The sequence below is a fragment of the Bombus fervidus genome, chromosome 15 (genome assembly GCF_041682495.2).
Source record: "Bombus fervidus isolate BK054 chromosome 15, iyBomFerv1, whole genome shotgun sequence".
Classification (NCBI taxonomy): Eukaryota; Metazoa; Arthropoda; class Insecta; order Hymenoptera; family Apidae; genus Bombus; species Bombus fervidus.
In genome coordinates this window covers 6618440-6637660 of record NC_091531.1, presented here as the reverse complement: position 1 = coordinate 6637660, position 19221 = coordinate 6618440, and the positions used below count along the sequence as shown (strand labels likewise).

Genomic DNA, 19221 nt, shown 5'->3' with positions numbered 1-19221 from the left:
TGAGTCCGCTCTTCTTCATTGCGAGGAAGAAAAAAAAGACATTCGCTTCGTCCACTTGTTGAGTGATTAGATTACTTCAAAAATTCTTTTTACAGTTATTCTAAAAATTCCTGTACTTTTTAGTTTTAGAGTTATTCCAAGGATTACTTTACTCTGTAATTCTCTTCAATAATTACTCTAATCCTCTTCTATTTACCCTGCTATTTAATTGGTAGAAAAATGTCAAATTATTTTTAGTTAATCAAGAAAGAACAGCTTATGGTTCAAAAGTACTTTGAAGTACTGTTCAGGGGATTAATTTAAAAGAAGAAGAAAGGAAATTCTATTTCATTATGATGATTCATACAGAAAAAATACTATATAACAAGCAGACGATGATGGAAACTAGGTTTGTAATCGAAGCACTCGCGAACGTAATATTCCTCTTTTGTAACTATCTTTATTGCAGATGGTGGGAGTGAGTGCTGCAGAAACGCATTCGAACGTTTGCAAGTTCAGTCAATTTATACGATATCCACGCGACGATCGTGTCTTAAAGATTGTCTTGCTAAAAGCAACTACAAAATTTGCTTCGTTGAATTTGCGATTCGAATACTTGCGAACATGAATAATATTCAGAGGAACATCAGGTAAGTGATTTCACAATTTCATGCAACGATTACTGTGTCAATAGTTATATCTAGAATTTTACATAGAAATATCTATGGTCTTTTTCTTGTATAACTATATATTATCTATGTAGATAGTAAAAGATATTTGCTTCATATAATAAAAAATATTAACATATAATATATTACATAATATACATAATGCACTGTAAAAAAAACTGTTATATATACTATATGTTTCATATAAAACATTTTCAAATATCACTGCCAATCCAAGAATGTATGTGAAAGCTAAGAATTCTATATCAGTATTTATTTATTATATATTGGCATTTAGCTATGAATTTGAAAAATGTCAAAACTGAAAACCTCTGGTTCTTCTGTTAGAAAAACGTGAAAAATTTTGAGAGCTAAGAATGGAAATTTTCAAAAATAGTAATTACCGACTATTATTTTTCTAAACTACATCTCTTTTCCTTTTCTTTTTTACTTTTTGTTAAAATTTTGTGTTCCGATAAAATTATTAAAATTAAATCATTTAAACAACTTTGTAAGCTGTCGTTACAATTAAATAATTATTTTCTACAAGTTGCTTATCTTTCTTACAAGAAAATAATTGTTTCCCAAGCTTCCAAGTAGTTTTATATTTTCACTGAAGAACTTATCCAGGTCGTATCACTTTTGACATGATTCACACATGACATTACTTTTGTATGGTTGCTTGTACAACGTTTATAAGAATTAGATCATAGATGTTCTGTGCTTCTGCTCGTTCGAGCTGAACAGCGTGCGATTGTTCGCATAATTCTGTCTACAGAGGAGAAAGTTATAAACATTGCTTGAGATCCGATTTCGTTAAGTGCACAGTGCCAAGAAAAAGTGAACGACTCCTTCTGGTCTTACGATAAATCCCAAATACTTTCATAAAAAGTGAAAGCCAATCATTGTTTGAAAAGAAGCGATCGATGCTGCTGAAATTTACAGAAAACAGCTCGTTGAACGAAGTTAAAAGGGATTATCTCGAATAACAGAAATCGTTTACTTTAATTTGTCATAGTTGAATAAGCGAGTTTCAATATGCCGTATAAATTGAACTTTGCACATGTTGATTGTTCACTGAAAAGAGAAAACTAGCATTTGTCATGAAACAAGTTCCGATATTTAATTAAAAATTCACATATAATTTGAATCAAAGATGAATTTCTGCGATTTTGGATGCTGGTTTCTAAATTTGAAAAATTCATCAGAAAACTGAACTTTGCACTTATTATCAATCGAGCGATAGGAGAAAGATTTTATTTAGTTTCTCGATTCTTTAAGATCCTCGAATTTCATTCTCTCGTGTCGTATAGTTGTTAATTATTAATTTTGTCGATGTTTTTGAATTTGTTTCTTTTCTATACAGTTAAGCAATGACTGATGGTCAAGTGTAGAGACCAGATTAGATTAAATTGGACTAGATTAGATTAAGTTGGATTAAAAATTGAATATAATTGAAATATAAATATAGAGTAGAAAACTTCGCGAGGAAAAATGTTACGTATCGTGTAAGAAAAGTTCGAGACCATGTAAAACAATTTGCACTCTTTTCTAATTCCTTTCTATAATTTAAAATTATATAATTATGTTAATAATAATTATATAATATATAATTATATTATGATTATATTATAAATACTATAATGTTATAATATAATATCATAAAAAAATTAAATATAATTAAATATAATATTATAAAAATCTGCCTTTAATGATTAATATTTAGATGTTATAATATTATATTCTTGCTAATATTATATCTAATATTATATCTAAATATCAATGACTAAATAGAAACAGATTTTTCATTGGTAAAATAATAGTAATTCAAATATAAAGTTAAATATAAAATTTCACAAGTATAAAGAAATATACTGCATTGTATTTTATATTGTATTGTATTATATTACTGAAGTCTATGCCCATTATAATCTTATTGCATATGTGCAGTGTACACGTTTGATACATTCTATTTCATTACACATCACAGTTTGGCATTGATAGTGGCACAACCTTCAACCACTTCAAATTTGCTTTTATTGAATACAAGGTCCATATTGAGCTTCTATGTTTACCATGTAATGTAATAAATATTTAGTATTTAGTATAAGTATTTAGCCTGTATTTAGTATTTTCAGTAATGTATAAATTATAAAATGCCTCTTCTCTAAAATTTTCATTTCTTATTATTATTTCATAAAAATATAGATAATTTAGATATAATAATTCGCAATTATGATCGCAAAAATGATCTATTGATCACGTGAACAAATTGTTTTTTACAGGAATACAAAATTAATGTTCGACTTACAGATAAAAACTGACAAAGTACATAAGAAAATACGAAGAAGCCGATAATATGACCTCAATTATCAGAGTTAATTTCTTGTAAAAAACAAGAAATCCATTATGACATTGCAAGTAGATACATTTATGCAAATCCCCGACATTTTTAACAAGGTGGATAATCAACATATAATTTACTACAAATTGTTTAAAATTGAAAGTCAGGGTATTACACGATTGCGCAACAATTGGTAATTGATAATCTATTATCGCAATGAAATTTCATGTTTAAAAAGTATAATCATATAATGATTTCATATCTTCTTCGTTGAAGTATTTCTACTATACATAGTATGTAATGTGACGTAAGTGTTGCTTTGTTAATGACCATTATTCCAGTATTGATGATACAACCAGCAAAAAGGCGATTCCACGTAAGGAAAACAAATGGAATATGACGCCTTATCTTCGAGAAGATCGAGTCTGAAATTTCGTCAAGTATAATCAAACTTAATTAATCTCGAACGGGACAGAAACGAATGACCGATAACAAGTTATTCGAGTTGAAATGGGTAAAAAATGTAGAGAAAAACTTTTACATAACATTATTCGTTTTCAAAAAAACAAAATTTAAAATTTGGTCGAACATGCATATATTAGGCTAATTTTCTTGAAAATGAAGCACTAAATGGAAAAATACTTTTGCAGATAAAATAATCTCCTGCTGATTGTTAACTTATATCTATATCACCTAAATTTACATACAACAATAGGGTTTTTGAAAACGTCTTCTTCGGCAACGAAGCTTCAAATGTAAAAAATGTATTGAGTATTTTAGACATATTTTTTCATGTAGATTGTTCCGTTCTTCGATTGTGCTATCAGTCCTTGGACACTCTATATATGAGAGATTAGATACAGATTTAGAGATAGATAGAGTCTATATAGATAGAGAGATTGGATATTAGAATTAGATTCTATGGGAAAATAGAAGAATAGTGTAGTAGTATACACCATTATTATGGTATAATATAGTGATATATTAGTATACACTATGGTGTAGTAGCATACTAGTATATAGTACTATACTATGATATACTAGTATAGTAATACAGTAGTAATAGTGTATAGCTATATACTAGTATATAATAATAGCATATATGATAGCATATATATACTCTAATAGTATAAAAAGTATTATTATGCAAATATTCCATGAAATATCTTTCTAATTATACTATAACTAACCTCTAGATGTGATGGAAGACAAGATGGAATGCACCGAATGTACATTCCTGGCCATGGTCAATTTCATCTACATAGTTCATAACCTTCTCATCACATTTGCCAGAAATGATTTTTAATATATACATATATAATAGCACTAACGATTTTAGTACTATTAATAGTATATATGATATTAGTATATTATTTCATCTACCAAATATTATAAGTGTAATTTAACATATTTTTGCATACTGTATGCGTTACATAGATCATTGTATTTTTCTTTCAATTTCCACTCCAACTAACATGCAAGATTGATTACATAATGACTACTTTATTCTTCTTTATTTTATATCGCGTTATCATTTTATCGCCACTTGCAATGACAGATACTGTTGCTCATATATGAAAGGCAATGTTACGTGTTATCTACTATACGACGTTCAGTATAATCTTCTATAGCATGCCATTGTTATCAATCAGAGTTCCCTCGCTATTCAACCGACTATTACATAACATCATTAGAAATTGCATTTTGATAACGTGTGGTATTCGCTCGTTTTCTACATTTAGATACGTATCTATTCTACGTACAATTTGTGGCTTGTCATTGGACTTAATAAGTGGCAAGAACTTCTAGTATCTTTGTGTTACACACAAGATTATTTTTGTGTTTGTGTATATCTGAAATTCAACATATTCAACATCACGATAGAAATCATTGTGGATACATTGTAATCTTCTGCATGATCCTATAATTTTAGTAGACTTTAGTACAAAATCATTTAGAAACATGTTCCATACAAGAATATCTAATACTTGTATTAATATACAAATTGTTTGTACCAAAATACAAATTATTATCCAAATGATCTGTTACGCTGTTGACAGTCAGGTAACAAGTCAGCCCTCATACCGTCATTCTGACCTTCTACAGACCCAAGGACCCACCGTATACTCAAACGATAGTTTAATGGTCAACGTATATAGATGGGTCAATCGGTCTACACTAAAATTACGGGACGTAGAGTTCTAAAAAGTACTTTAAGTTTACAGCGGGCTATTCACGACGGCCTTGAATTTATTCCGTGCTGGTAACAATCACGAAGAAAGCGGGTATCTGCCATACGGAAAGAGCGGATGCGTATACAAAAGAAAAAGGGACTTCATCCCAAAAAACAATATCGTCAACCACCTAAGACGGTAGAAAGTCTCCTATTTCTGTGATGGCGAAAGAACGAACAGTGAGTGGAGTCTAGGCCAGTCTGTGCAAAACATCTTCCGGGTTACTTTGGCTCTTCAGGCTCTCGCGACAGTCAAGTCAACTGTTCGTACGACTATATGGCAATCATATTGACTCTACGTTCCGTCTTAGTAATCAAATTCACCGACTTCGTTTGTCTGTGAGAGTGTCTATCATTATAAAATTGGAACAAATGTACACATTAATAAAACTGTAGACTACAGTTTTATTCCATCAGAACTACCCCTATTATCCCAAAAGAAATACGCGGATCGACCTGCTCGTGGTGCCGATTGATACAATCGTAACGGGAATTTACGACTCCCGTTGACGCGCCTCCTCGCGAACGCGTCTGCCCGCGACTGGCCGAAAATACATGATCTATGTTAATATAATTACATACATGTAAGAAATAATAATTAGTGTATCTACTCTGAATAGAATATTAGAGTATTTACTCTAATTGAAATATTTAATACTTTATTAGATTTTAGTATAAATAATTTTTATATCAATACAAGTATGTATTAGATGCTATTAATACTTCTGATTTATGATCAAAGCATTTCTTATTAGTATTAGCAGTATTTCTGATTAATGTCTAGTACAAATTTTATATTAAAGATTTTGTATTAAATTTTTGATACAAAATTTGTATTAAACACTGATTAATATTTAATACAAATTATAGTTGATTTTAATACATACAATTACATACAAGTAATAAATAATAATTAGTGTATCTATTCTAAATAGAGTATTAGAGTATTTACTATAATTGGAATATTTAATATTTTATTAAGAAAGATTTATTCAGATGAGATCTCTTTATCTATCAAAAATTGTTAGTCTTTTTCACTAATAAATTTATTCGAAATAGTTCCTGGGTTATCTCATTTCTTGCCTATGTATTTCGAATGAATTTTATAGACATTACGGTAAATAATACGACATGACTAATAACATTACGATAATAATACTGTATATTATAATATATTCTGTTGTTCGAATAGATAGTAGAGAAAATTAATTATTATAGTTATTCTAATTATTACAATTACTGATTAATCAAAATTTCTGAAATAAGGGTTAAATATTATCTTACTAAACACAGAAGTCGATTTTAAGTACTTCTGAAAAATAGTATTTGTTCAAACACTTAATTATAGTTTCAAAACTTTTCAATATTCTCTGTGTTATCAAAATAATTCTAATAATGATCTGTTTCTAACAGTTTACCTTGCTGATATTGTAATTTACATGCTCATTCGTTACAAATTTCGAATAATATTTTTTACCTCGCCGAAAGATTAGATTACATTTTATTATACCCAATTACTAAAATTTTTTAAAATACTATATTTGATTTTTTACTTATTAGTATATATCTACAGTTTATTTATTACATATACTTATCCCTCCAATAGATTCTATTCAAATGATCAGCTCCATTACAATAATAGAACGAACTATTTTATTGTAGTATATAAAGTGAGCCCTCTAATGCTTTATATGATTCAGAACGAGTTTGTCTCATTAATGAGACAGCAGTGTTCGTTTCAAGTTTAAAAGAAATCAATAGAAGAAAATTAAACTAAATATGATGCTATGAAAGTATAATAAGTATAATATAAGATAAAATATAGATCGTGTTAACATCGAGTATGATGCCTATCGTCCTTTTGTTGAAATTAACATTAAGTTCTACTATTCTATTCTAATTTTACTATTCTATTGTTCTATTATATTATATCATAAATAAAATATATTATATGAATATAATATCATTTATATAATATTATTATATTACAAAATATTTGTGATTACATATATATATATGTCGGGTTGGGGTTAGCACTTGGGTTTGGGGCGTGTAAGGAATCTGCGCCTGGGTCGCTCATCGTCGGTGTACAATCGATGATATCTTTTATTGTCACAAATACAAGGAGAACCACTGGCCTCGATACTCGAACGATGATGACAATGATCATGCAATCGGTATAGCGAATCCACGGCCCACGGGATAACTGATCTACTTTACTTCAAAGTCTAAGTCGAACTCGACTTACTCCTCGTGATACAAGGATCGCTTGATTAACTCTTTACTAAGACGTAGATTATTCACTGATCGTACAAACACACTAGGTATCTAACTAATGCGACTGTAAGAAAAAGAATGACTTTCCGTCGCAACGACGCTGCAGAGGAAAACTATGGTGGGATATGCCTAAGGGCACGAGGTCATTGGATTCGTCGAAGAAAGCCTCCGCTCGGAGGGTGAGGGAAATAGACGTTGCTGTTAATTGGCCAATCTCCATGTTGACGGTTAGAAAAGGATGCTAGCCGCTCTTGAGAGAGAGTTCCTAGCGGGAAGCGTCGTACGTGAGGAAAGCAGATCTCCCGTATCTTGCCGCAATAGGTGACAGATATACGGGCTGATATAATAAAGACTGTTTGCCAATCTGAAGGACTTTAGTTAACCAGATCCTAAGATTTGTAACGGTTCCTCAGGCTATCTGAACATAAACTGCGAATGATGCGTCGGCATCTGGCGATCATCTTACCCAAAGAATGGGGTCTGTGTGTGGCCGCTGGAATGTTTCATTGTCAAGTGTCGGTACGGCCAATTCTTTAAAGGAAAGCTATGTAACTTCGTATCTCTGTTAGGTGGAACGTTCATCCCGTGACCGTGGCTACGCTCGGCGACAGGTTGTTGCCTCGAACCTAAGCTCATTGTCTCAAGTTTCCAAGTAATTCCAACGGGTGACCCCGTTGTCCTTTCATCTCCGACATATATATATATATATATATATAATTATTATAAATTTTTATAAATTTTAAAAATTATTTTATATAATTTTATATTTTTTAATTTATACATTTTATTTATAAATTATAAATAATTATATGTGTGTGTGTGTGTGTGTGTGTATATATATATATATATCTCGATTTATTAGTTAATGCAAAAGTTATTGTTACAGCGATCCCAGGAAGGTTGTAGAATTTACCATAAATGGGAAAACTTACACAGGTCTGAATCCAATAATTAAAGTTAATTAAAATCATTCAAAAGCAAAATAGAAGCAATAATGATGTTAATGGTATAACCATTTTCAGTGACAGAAGAGATCCCACCTGGAACATCCTTGAACGTCTTTATCAGAGATTATGCAAAACTACGAGGAACTAAGGCTATGTGTCATGAAGGAGGCTGTGGTGCTTGCATTGTGTCAGTGGAAGTCAAAGGTGAGACGATATCTGTGAACTCTTGCCTGATACCAGTTTTGATCTGCAATGGGTAAGTTTCAAACTAATTATATTTCTTAGAATTAATATTCAGATCATATTTTTTGTATTGCTCACTTTTTTAGATCTTATTTTAACATTCTTTTTTAATGCAGCTGGGCTATTAAGACGATTGAAGGTTTGGGTAACAAGCAAGAAGGCTATCATACCCTACAAGCATCATTAGCAGGCAAAAATGGCTCCCAGTGTGGTTATTGTTCACCCGGAATGATAATGAACATGTATAGGTATTTCTACCTTCTACATTTATATTCTTATGAGAATTGAAATGTTATTTTAATATCGTAGATCATTAATATCAAATAATATGTTAATATAAATTTGACAAATAGGTTTAATTAACTTAACGTTTTCAGTCTACTGCAAAATAAAAATGGAAAAAACTTAACAATGAAACAGATAGAAAATTCTTTTGGGAGCAATATATGTCGTTGTACTGGTTACCGACCAATTCTGGATGCATTCAAGGCATTTGCGAGCGATGCTCCAAAAGAGCTTGTTAAGGACATTCATGACATTGAAGTAAGTCAGTGATAATATTAACATTAAAATGTGAGTAGATCTTGGAACATAATTCCGTATTTATTCTGGAGTATTAGATGTAACAGATATCTGTTATCTTACTGATGAAATCTGCACTCATTAATTTACACAATTGTTCATATCAATTCAGTAGGAAATTTCAACAGAAAATAATGAATGCATCATTTTTTACCTGATAGATAGATATCCAACTTCATTTTGTTTTGTAGAGAAACAAACAGTAACAAGATTCTAAAGAATTTCAGGCGCCTATTGATGGGCAACCCATGGCCCATTTGTGGCTTATCAGTAATAGATAGGTTGAATAAATTATATAATCTGTATGCTTATATAATTTATATAATTTATATATTAATTTACATAGTATATACAGTCTATTATAGATTTTATTAATGTATTATAGACTTAATTGAAGAAATGGAATCTAAACAAAAATCAAGTATCGTATTTTCTGTGTGTTTTGCAAACAAACCAAAAAATTGTTTCATTGCTATTCACCACCAGTTTATACTTCCTTCAACTTAATCTCTTTCGATCTTCCTTGACAAAAAATTGTTGTTATCTAGGAATTATTCAAAATAAAAGCCTGCAAGAAAACTGGTATGCCATGTGAAAATGGTTGCAATGGTTGCTACACACTCAGCCAGAATACAGAAGCTAAGATTTCCATGAAATTGGATGGTAGTCAGTTCCATAAGGTTCTAGCAGTCGATGATTTATTCACAATATTTCAGAATAATCCAAATGCGAGTTATGTTTTGCATGGTGGTAACACCGCACATGGTAATGATCAATAACCATTATTTTACATGAAAACTACACGTGAAGCTATTAAGTGACGAAAGTCAAATAAAAGATTATCATATTTTTCCTGTGTGGTTTCCATATTATATTTATTTGTGCTCTATCTATATTAAAATTCTTTTTTCTTTACAGGTGTATACCGAATGAAGACACCAGATATAAGTATTGATATTAACGACATACCTGATCTGCGTAATATAACAAAAACTGACGACGCTTTGATTATTGGAGGGAATATTTCACTTACTGTAGCAATGGAGACTTTTGAGAAATATTCAAAGGAACCAAATTTCGAATACTTGCAACACTTAGCCAAACATATCGATTTAATTGCTAGCGTCCCAGTGAGAAATGTAAGTAAATATAATTAACAGTGTACGATGAACCCAAACCACTGATGACATTTTATGTTACAGGTTGGATCTGTAGCAGGAAATTTAATGATCAAGCACACGCATCGTGAATTTCCATCAGATTTATTTTTGATATTGGAAACTGCAGGAGCACAAGTGCATATAGGTAACTGAAAAAGTTCAAACAAAATTATTTGAAACATTTATGCATATTCTCTGTATTGATATAAAATTTATTATTTACATATTGTTTCCTATGAAAAGTGGAAGCTGGTGGCAAAAAATCTAGCATGAATTTATTGAACTTCCTAAACTTGGACATGAAGCACAAAATTATATACAGTATAATGTTGCCAGCTCTTGGCAAGGAATACGAGTACAGATCTTACAAGGTATGCCTTTGTGTATTGATATATTTAGAATAATTGGATTACCTGGAATCATAGATTTCATTGGAAGATTTTATTGGACTGTAGATAATGCCACGAGCACAGAATGCCCATGCTCACGTGAATGCGGGGTTCTTGTTTAAATTAGACGGAGCTGGAAAAGTGCTCGAGAAACCAAACATCATAATTGGTGGAATAAACAAGGATTTCGTAAGTAAAACTACAGGTTTACTTAGTAATGTAGGTTTAAATCAAAATTGATTTTTCCAGCTGCATGCATTAGACACTGAAAACTTCTTGATTGGGAAATCCATTTTGGACAAAAAAGTAATTAAAGATGCTTTGGATAAATTAGATAATGAACTTCATCCTGATCATGTCCTACCTGATTATTCTCCAAAATTTAGAAAAACACTTGCGGAAGGACTTTTCTTTAAGGTATATTTCTAGATGAAAACTATTAAAATTTTGAGTAATTGAATCTTCATATCTAATCAGAGATGCAACATTTTTTGTAGTTTATTTTAAGTATTAAACCTGAGAATGTGGATCCAAAAGCACGCAGTGGTGGAACTCTATTGGAGCGTGGATTATCTTCAGGCAAACAGGACTTTGATATTAATAAGAATTTATGGCCTTTGAATCAGCCTTTGCCAAAATTGGAATCCATATATCAAGCATCTGGGGAAGCTCAATACTCAAATGATATTCCACCATTGTCAGATGAAGTTTTCTGTGCTTTTGTCCTTACCACAGTAGGGACTGGGAAACTAGATAAGATAGATGCTTCTGAAGCATTGGTATTATTTTCACGATTAATCTAATTGATCTAAAATATTTAAAAAATCGTCAATTTCAAATCTTATTACTTATTTTATTTCTTACTTATTTTTATAACATAAATCAAATATGTTCTTCCAGAAAATGAAGGGAGTAATTGCTTTTTATACTGCCAAAGATATTCCTGGGAAAAATGTATTCATACCAGGAGATGCTCAAGAAATAATGTTGAATTATGATGAAGTAGTAAGTTGATTCATAAACAAGTATGTTATGAATACACTGTAAATATTTATGCAAACTCATATCTTTGTAAATAGAACTAAAAAGCTAGGACTTATATAAAAATTTGTTTCATCTACAAAGTATTATAACACATATCGTACCTTGAATGTTTTATACATACATTATGTACATTCTATGTATTTTTTCTCTTTTAAATTTGCCATAAATGCATAAAAACCCGCAAACTATAAATGTCTAAAATTTATAACTTATTCTTATTTTTTGTTACATCTTAAGCTGTTTGCGGATAAAAATATCGATTATGCTGGGCAGCCAGTTGGAGTGATCGCTGCGATAAGCTACACGATTGCGAATGAAGCAGCACAGAAGGTACACATTTCCTACGTCGATTTCGCGCCTGAAAAACTATTGTTAACAATTGAAGATGTGCTTGCATCCAAAAACCAATCCAGACTACTTCAATCAGCTAACGTTGAAGCGACGAACAAAGGTGTGTACACAAAATATTTATTTTAAATAAAATATTTGATTAATATCTTCTTTCTTATAAATTAATGCATTTTATGATCATTTACTTATAGACACTTTAACATAACTGATTATCGTTATTTTTGATTAAATATCATAGGAAATGATGTGAAGCACGTGATAAAAGGAGAATTTAGATGTGGAGGGCAATATCATTATACTATGGAGACTCATACTTGTGTCTGTGTGCCAGTAGAAGATGGTATGGACGTTTATCCAGCGTCTCAGTGGATGGATCTGATACAAGTAACCATAGCTGAGCTTCTCAATATAAAAAACAACAGGTAAGACATACGAAATATTGATTACAAATAGATAATATTTAAAACATTATTAGTCAATTAAATAAATCTTATGAAATAAATATTAAATATTACAATTACATATTAAATAAATATTAAATAAATATTAAAAAATAAATAATATATAATGTTTTATATTTTAATGTAATATTTAATATTTATTTAATTGATTAATGATGTTTTAAATATTATATATATATATAATATATTAATATTAATATTTAATACTACGTTTCCTTAATTATTAATTACAGTATTAATATAAAGGTGAGAAGATTAGGAGGTGGCTATGGTGCAAAGATAAGCCGTGCCACACATGTTGCTTGTGCTTGTGCCTTAGTATGTTACAAATTAAATCGACCAGCTAGATTTGTTATGTCAATAGAATCTAATATGCAAGCTATAGGAAAGCGTTATGATACTCGTCAGGAGTATGAAGTTGGTGTAGATGATGATGGTCGCATTCAATATTTAAATGCAAATTACTGGAGCAATGCCGGTTGCAATTTCAACGAATTCCATGCACCTTTAATTGCATCACATATCCATAGGTGAATATACTTGAACATATGTTATAATAAACAGTTTAAAATAGTTGATTCTTTGTATTTAGTTGTTATGACAAGTCAACCTGGGCCTACAAAGGCTTTGAGGTTAAGACTGACCTGCCTTCTAACACTTACTGTCGAGCCCCAGGTATTTCAAATTACTATGAATAATAAATTGTGACGTAGCAAAAATGATAGTAGCCTCCCTAAAATTAAGTTTTCTAATTGACAGGTTCAACAGAAGCTGTAGCTATGATAGAAAACATAATGGAGCACGTAGCAAAGACTATTGGAAAAGATCCATTGATGGTTAGGTATGCAAATATGCATGAGGACCATAAAGGTGTATTGCAGTCTATGATAAATGACCTATGTCAAAACGCGGATTACGAGGCGAGAAAGAGAGCTGTAGATTCTTTCAACCATGTAAGGGAGTTCGAATATCCACCATAATTTTAGTATACATAATATGAAATATTAATTAATTAAATAATTTTGTAACTTTTATAGGAAAATCGATGGAAGAAAAAAGGAATATCTTTGGTACCTTTAATGTATCCTTTACAAATATGGGGACAATTCCATGCACTTGTTTCAATTTATGCTAGAGATGGAACAGTTTCAATTACTCATGGAGGAATTGAATGTGGTCAGGGAATTCATACCAAGGTGCCAAAAAATATAAATATAATAAAATATCTTAATAGTTTACATGTATTATAATAAATTATTGGTAGTAATACACAAATTACTTAATTAATATAAATTAACTATTATTAGTAATACATTTATTACAATAACAGTTTGTTACTTACATATTTTTTTTCACTACAGGTAGCTCAAGTAGCAGCACATACTTTGGGTATCGATTTATCATTAGTTACCGTAAAACCAAGCAACAATCTAACATCTCCAAACAACCTTGTTACTGGCGGTAGTATTACTAGCGAGACTTGCTCATATGTAAGACTTATTTTCATTTATTAATACATTATAAAAAAAAGATTACATATATAGTGTATCAGAGAAATAATGTAGATTGCATATGCTCATGCATTTTGGGGAAATTCGAGAATGCAAAAATCTACAAAATGTAGCAATAATAGTGTAAACAATGTGCAAAATATTTCTACAAAAATGTATATATAAAATATTCAGAGAGTATTTATTATAATACTCTTTAAATGAAACAAATTTCTTTAGTTATATTCATAAAAATATAAAAATGCATAAATATTCGCAATTTAGTAATAAGACTGATTTCATTCCTCAATAATTGGTAATATTATTAAAACCTAATTTCTCGAGGATTCTATTTTCGAGAGACCAAAATCCATTTATACTTGAGTGACATACAAATATTTTTAGAGGTCCCTTACTTTCCTAACATCTTGTATATAGGAATACCTATGTATATGTGTGTTTTAACAATTTTAGGCAACTATGATGGCTTGCAAAGAACTGATAAAAAGACTTGAACCTATAAAAAACGAGTTGAAAGACCCCTCGTGGCAACAATTAGTAATGACAGCACATTCGAAAGATATCGACTTGTGCGCCCGATATATGTATGTACTTCCAATAGTTAAATAGCTATAGAAATATTAATCGTCTTCCGAATATTTACAAAATATATTTTATAGGTTTACTGCAAAAGATGATATAAAATCTTATCCGATATACGCGGCAAGTATTGCGGAAATTGAACTGGATTTATTGACTGGACAGCATGTATTACACAGAGTGGATATAATTGAGGATGTTGGGAGAAGTATGAATCCAGAATTAGACGTAGGACAAGTGGAAGGCGCCTTTATGATGGGTCTCGGTTATTGGACCTCCGAGGATCTAATTTATGATCCCAAAACTGGTCAGCTAACAAATTATAGAACCTGGGTATGTTATTAAATTTGTTTAACCTAAGATATGGAGGGTTGAGAACTATAGTTGTATAAATCAGTCCATTACTAGATTTTATAAAATAATGTATACTGTTTATTACTATAAAAAGTATAATAATATAGATGATATCTTTTCAAGTCATGAAAGTGGTTCGCGGCAGAGAATAAAATTTTAACTTAATTATGAAATGAAAGAGATGATACTTTTAAAAGTTGAGGTACATAATTAGATATAAATTCTCAAAATCTTAATTTACACCAAATTGGTTTTACCAGTCTGCCATATTACACGTAAGAGGAATTCTTGGAAAATAAAAACTAAATTTTTGCAGAATTACAAGCCACCCGGCGCGAAAGACATTCCTACCGATTTTCGAATTTATTTCCGTAGAAATAATCCTAATCCGTTAAGCGTTCTTCGTTCAAAAGGTAAAACAACAAACTGAAACAAATGGTTAATAACTCTAAGTTCGAAATGTTAAACTTGGTATTTATTAAATTCTATAGCTACTGGTGAACCACCATTATGTACGAGTTATGGCGTACTTATTGCAATTCAAAATGCGCTTCAATCAGCAAGAGAAGATGCTGGGAACAAAGATCCTTGGAACAGATTAGGTAATGAAAAATTATTAAAAAGTATATTTTTTTGTTATTTGTGTGTGTGTGTGTGTGTGTGTGTGCGTGCGCGTGTGTGTTAATATAATTTCACATAGTTTTATATAATATAATCTAATTGTACTCTTTTTTTCACAGATGGTCCCGCTACTACCGAGAAAATTCTATTGAATAGCTTAACCAGCAAAGAGAAAATGATATTTTGAGATAAGAATTTATTTTTGAATGAAAGACATACTTTTGTTATCCCTAATGCACTTTTAATAATTCTATATCATTACATACAGTTATTAATAATAAAGAAATGTAAAAATATAAATAATTATTTTTATCTTACAGCACTTGATATGTAACAACAATATAATAATAATATTAGACAATAAATATTTCTAAAATTATATCAATTTCAGAAATTTGTACATATTTAAATTTCCACGTTAAAATGAGAAAAATTTGCAAGAAATTACCCATAAACCACTATCCTATCGCACAGTTATGTATGTAAATATGTTATTCATGGAGGACTTGTAGAAAAATAAATAGGACCAGGTAGTTTATTAAAAAAGAAAGTTATAAACAAACGTTATATATAGCTAAAAACATAGCAATTTTATCAATAAATTAATACTATGTAGTATATATAAAATTATCATAATAATTAAAATAAAGAAAAAAATTTGGTACCTTAGTGCATACGACCCTGTTACTAACTGCGCAATAGCAGACTTTTCAATTACTGCGCAGCCTAATAGGCTTTAGCTTCAGTTTACGCGCGGTACCAGAAGTGACTGTTATTATTTGTTTCTGCGTTTTCTTGTCGAAAAATTCTGCAGTTTTCGATAAATAAACTGGTGTGAAGTGACGACATTTGTTCCTGTCGTGTGGAAATACTGGAAGACGTTACGGAAACATCGGCAGAGTGCATGTTGTGGCCATGGAAAGAGCCCTGGAACGTCATCGGTGAGTGACGCTATCACTGACTATGTTGTTTCCATATAATTTGAATAATCACGTTTTCATAAATAATAAATTTAATTGTTATTAACAGACATAACCTCTTGCAATATTGAATTTTTCTGAACTACTTGCATAGATTTTAGATTAATTCTAAGTTGTGATTGTTTTTACTGACATCTGGAATCTTAACCTTACTTGTATTCGTTCAAAATGGTGCATGCCCTGACATGTTATCCCGCGCGGCCTTTTTGGCGGTTAAAGGAGTATCGCGAATTTTAAACTTAAATTTCTTAAGAATCAAACTTCCACAAATTAATCAAAATCATTTATGACTTCAGCAAAATCTTTTATGTACACTACCGTGCATAGGTACTTATACACTTGATGTAATCCAATCAAAACATTGATATTTTTATTATATTTTCACTTATTAGTAGAAAAATATTTCTCTATTGTTAATTCTGCTTGCCATAGCCAAAACAACCATAGCTAGGATCAAATGTTTTACTAAATTGAAACTAAGACAAGGGATATACCTGCATCAATCAACTTTTATATTTATCCCTAATAAATAGTTGACACTATATAAAATATATAGAAACTTTTAGAATATAGACACTTAAAGTCACTTAACTTGGATGTTTTCATAGAAGCAATTTTCATTCACCTTCAATTATTGCTCTTTTATTTACACTAATTAATATCAATTATTGTTTTTATCAATATCTACTAACTGGCTTATATAGGCTATATATATGGTTACTTGAAACGAGATCGGAAATGAAACTTTAATTACAGAGCTTCATTTGAAGTATATTTAATATATTTGCAATGATTTGGAAGTGTTCAAATACTTGTATACGGTAGTGTATATATAAACTAGAGACTAGATATTTGAAATTGTTAGTGAATTCTTCCGAAATGTTTTTACGCGATGTATACGTATAAAAGTCATATATCATTACAAAATTATCTTTTTAATATAAATTTTTACAAATATTAATTTTTATATAAATATCCTTTATTCTTTTTTAATTTTGAAACAAATTTTGAAAGGTTAGTTTGCTTGCTGTATTGAATTCTTTTTATCAAGAATAACGTACTTTATGTTCATTACAATTATCCTTATAAAATCGAATGTTGTTCTGATTCGTGAAGTCATAAATGCATAATTATGAATACTATTTATATAATATGTTAATATAACCGGAAGGCACAATTAAGCCCTGCATTCAGGAATACATGTATAGATTCTCAATGTAATTATACAAATTAATCAGTTCCTGTATGTTTATAAACTCACATGGTCATGAAAGTCAATATTTTAAAATCGGTCTGATGGTAAAGAAGGAATCGCGAATAAATGAACTGTATCGTGATGGTGACTTTATCTACCTCATTTTATATAGCTAAGTTTATATGCTATGTATGTATGTATATACATAAACTTTATATACGTATAACTTTTCAAATAATAATCTCTGTGCGATAAAACTAGTATTTTTGAATAGTTAAAAACTACCATAATATTTTGTAAAGAAAGTTACAATTTCGGTATGTCCCAAAATAAATTTCAATTTAAATTTGTATTATTATCAAACCGAGGAAAGTTGACACAATTACATCGATACATATAGTTGTTCGTCGTGCTGTTGATGATCGAGAAATCACATCCGTTGTAGGGTTTCTTTTCCCTTAGCAGATCAGGCTATTTATGTATTCGTTTTTTGCATTTTATTCTCTATATATTCAATTATATATATTTTTAAGCACCCGTTCATCACGCATGTCGTCTTTGATCCGAGGGTTATGGGGCTTCGGTAAAGTGATTTCCCCGTATTTCTTTTTCCGATCAAAAATCTTATCGTATACGAGGCGTCTGATAAATAGACTGCGAACTTTTATGCACTTGTGGGAAATTTGAAAGTACATAATTATACATAATGCTAATTTTTATCCACACTGTAATACTTGTTACAATATTTAATAGAAAGAACAATTAAAGAAAATTGTTTTTTTTCTATTAAATAATTATAAATTTATTCCTTAATTATATTCATAGAAATATGAATTTGCATAAAAAATCACGATCTGCTTATAATTGATAATGTGAACTGACTGGCAGAATAGTTTTCATAATATTTAGTAAATGAAACAAAGAAGAACGATGAAAAAGTGACGTAACCCTTCAGGTACTTAAAATTCTAATGAAACATCATTCTAGAAGTCCTAAGATATAAAAATCGTCATTTATGGCAAATTCGATGAGAAAGTTGTGAAAATTGTGGATCAAGTTCACCGTGGCCCGCAATACATTCAATACATTCCATCTCATTTTAGAAGTAAGTTAATTGTACAGTTAGAAACCCATTTCATGGAATATTTGCATTGTAATGCCTTACCTTAATTCGTTGTGTTTTGTCGTTATTAATTAACAACTTGAACAAAACATGTGTTTTTACATACTATATAAATATCGACTTTCCTTCAAGCGTTTAAACATTAAAATAGCGTTTGAATTTTTACATTTCAATTGCATT

At 30.1% G+C, this 19221-nt stretch overlaps 2 protein-coding genes across 2 annotated transcripts in view; both read left to right on the top strand.

The window, feature by feature from the left end:
- Nucleotides 1–474: 474 nt before the first annotated feature.
- Nucleotides 475–15977, top strand: LOC139994866 (xanthine dehydrogenase/oxidase). The gene is made up of 25 exons (XM_072017848.1): nucleotides 475–629; nucleotides 8388–8437; nucleotides 8524–8704; nucleotides 8808–8939; nucleotides 9069–9234; nucleotides 9822–10038; nucleotides 10192–10412; nucleotides 10476–10578; nucleotides 10677–10804; nucleotides 10889–11011; nucleotides 11072–11239; nucleotides 11320–11601; nucleotides 11723–11827; nucleotides 12104–12317; nucleotides 12456–12639; nucleotides 12912–13208; nucleotides 13271–13353; nucleotides 13438–13631; nucleotides 13716–13874; nucleotides 14040–14168; nucleotides 14643–14773; nucleotides 14849–15101; nucleotides 15439–15535; nucleotides 15614–15724; nucleotides 15863–15977. Exons 1-25 carry the CDS (start codon nucleotides 604–606, stop codon nucleotides 15928–15930), a joined length of 3822 nt encoding a protein of 1273 aa, XP_071873949.1. The 5' UTR covers nucleotides 475–603; the 3' UTR covers nucleotides 15931–15977.
- A 510-nt stretch (nucleotides 15978–16487) lies between these two features.
- The window catches only part of Pmca (plasma membrane calcium-transporting ATPase 3), a 94020-nt gene continuing 91286 nt past the window's right edge, over nucleotides 16488–19221 (top strand). Inside the window, exon 1 of the mRNA XM_072017853.1 lies at nucleotides 16488–16684. The gene's annotated coding sequence lies outside the window, so the exon portion shown is untranslated. The remainder of the gene's footprint in view (nucleotides 16685–19221) is intronic.

Excerpts from the sequence above, each read along its gene's own strand:
- LOC139994866 (XM_072017848.1), top strand. The coding sequence starts at position 604 with ATGAATAATATTCAGAGGAACATCAG. Across the intron at positions 630-8,387 it reads AATATTCAGAGGAACATCAG|CGATCCCAGGAAGGTTGTAG; the intron begins GTAAGTGATTTC and ends TTATTGTTACAG. Across the intron at positions 13,209-13,270 it reads ATTGCATCACATATCCATAG|TTGTTATGACAAGTCAACCT; the intron begins GTGAATATACTT and ends CTTTGTATTTAG.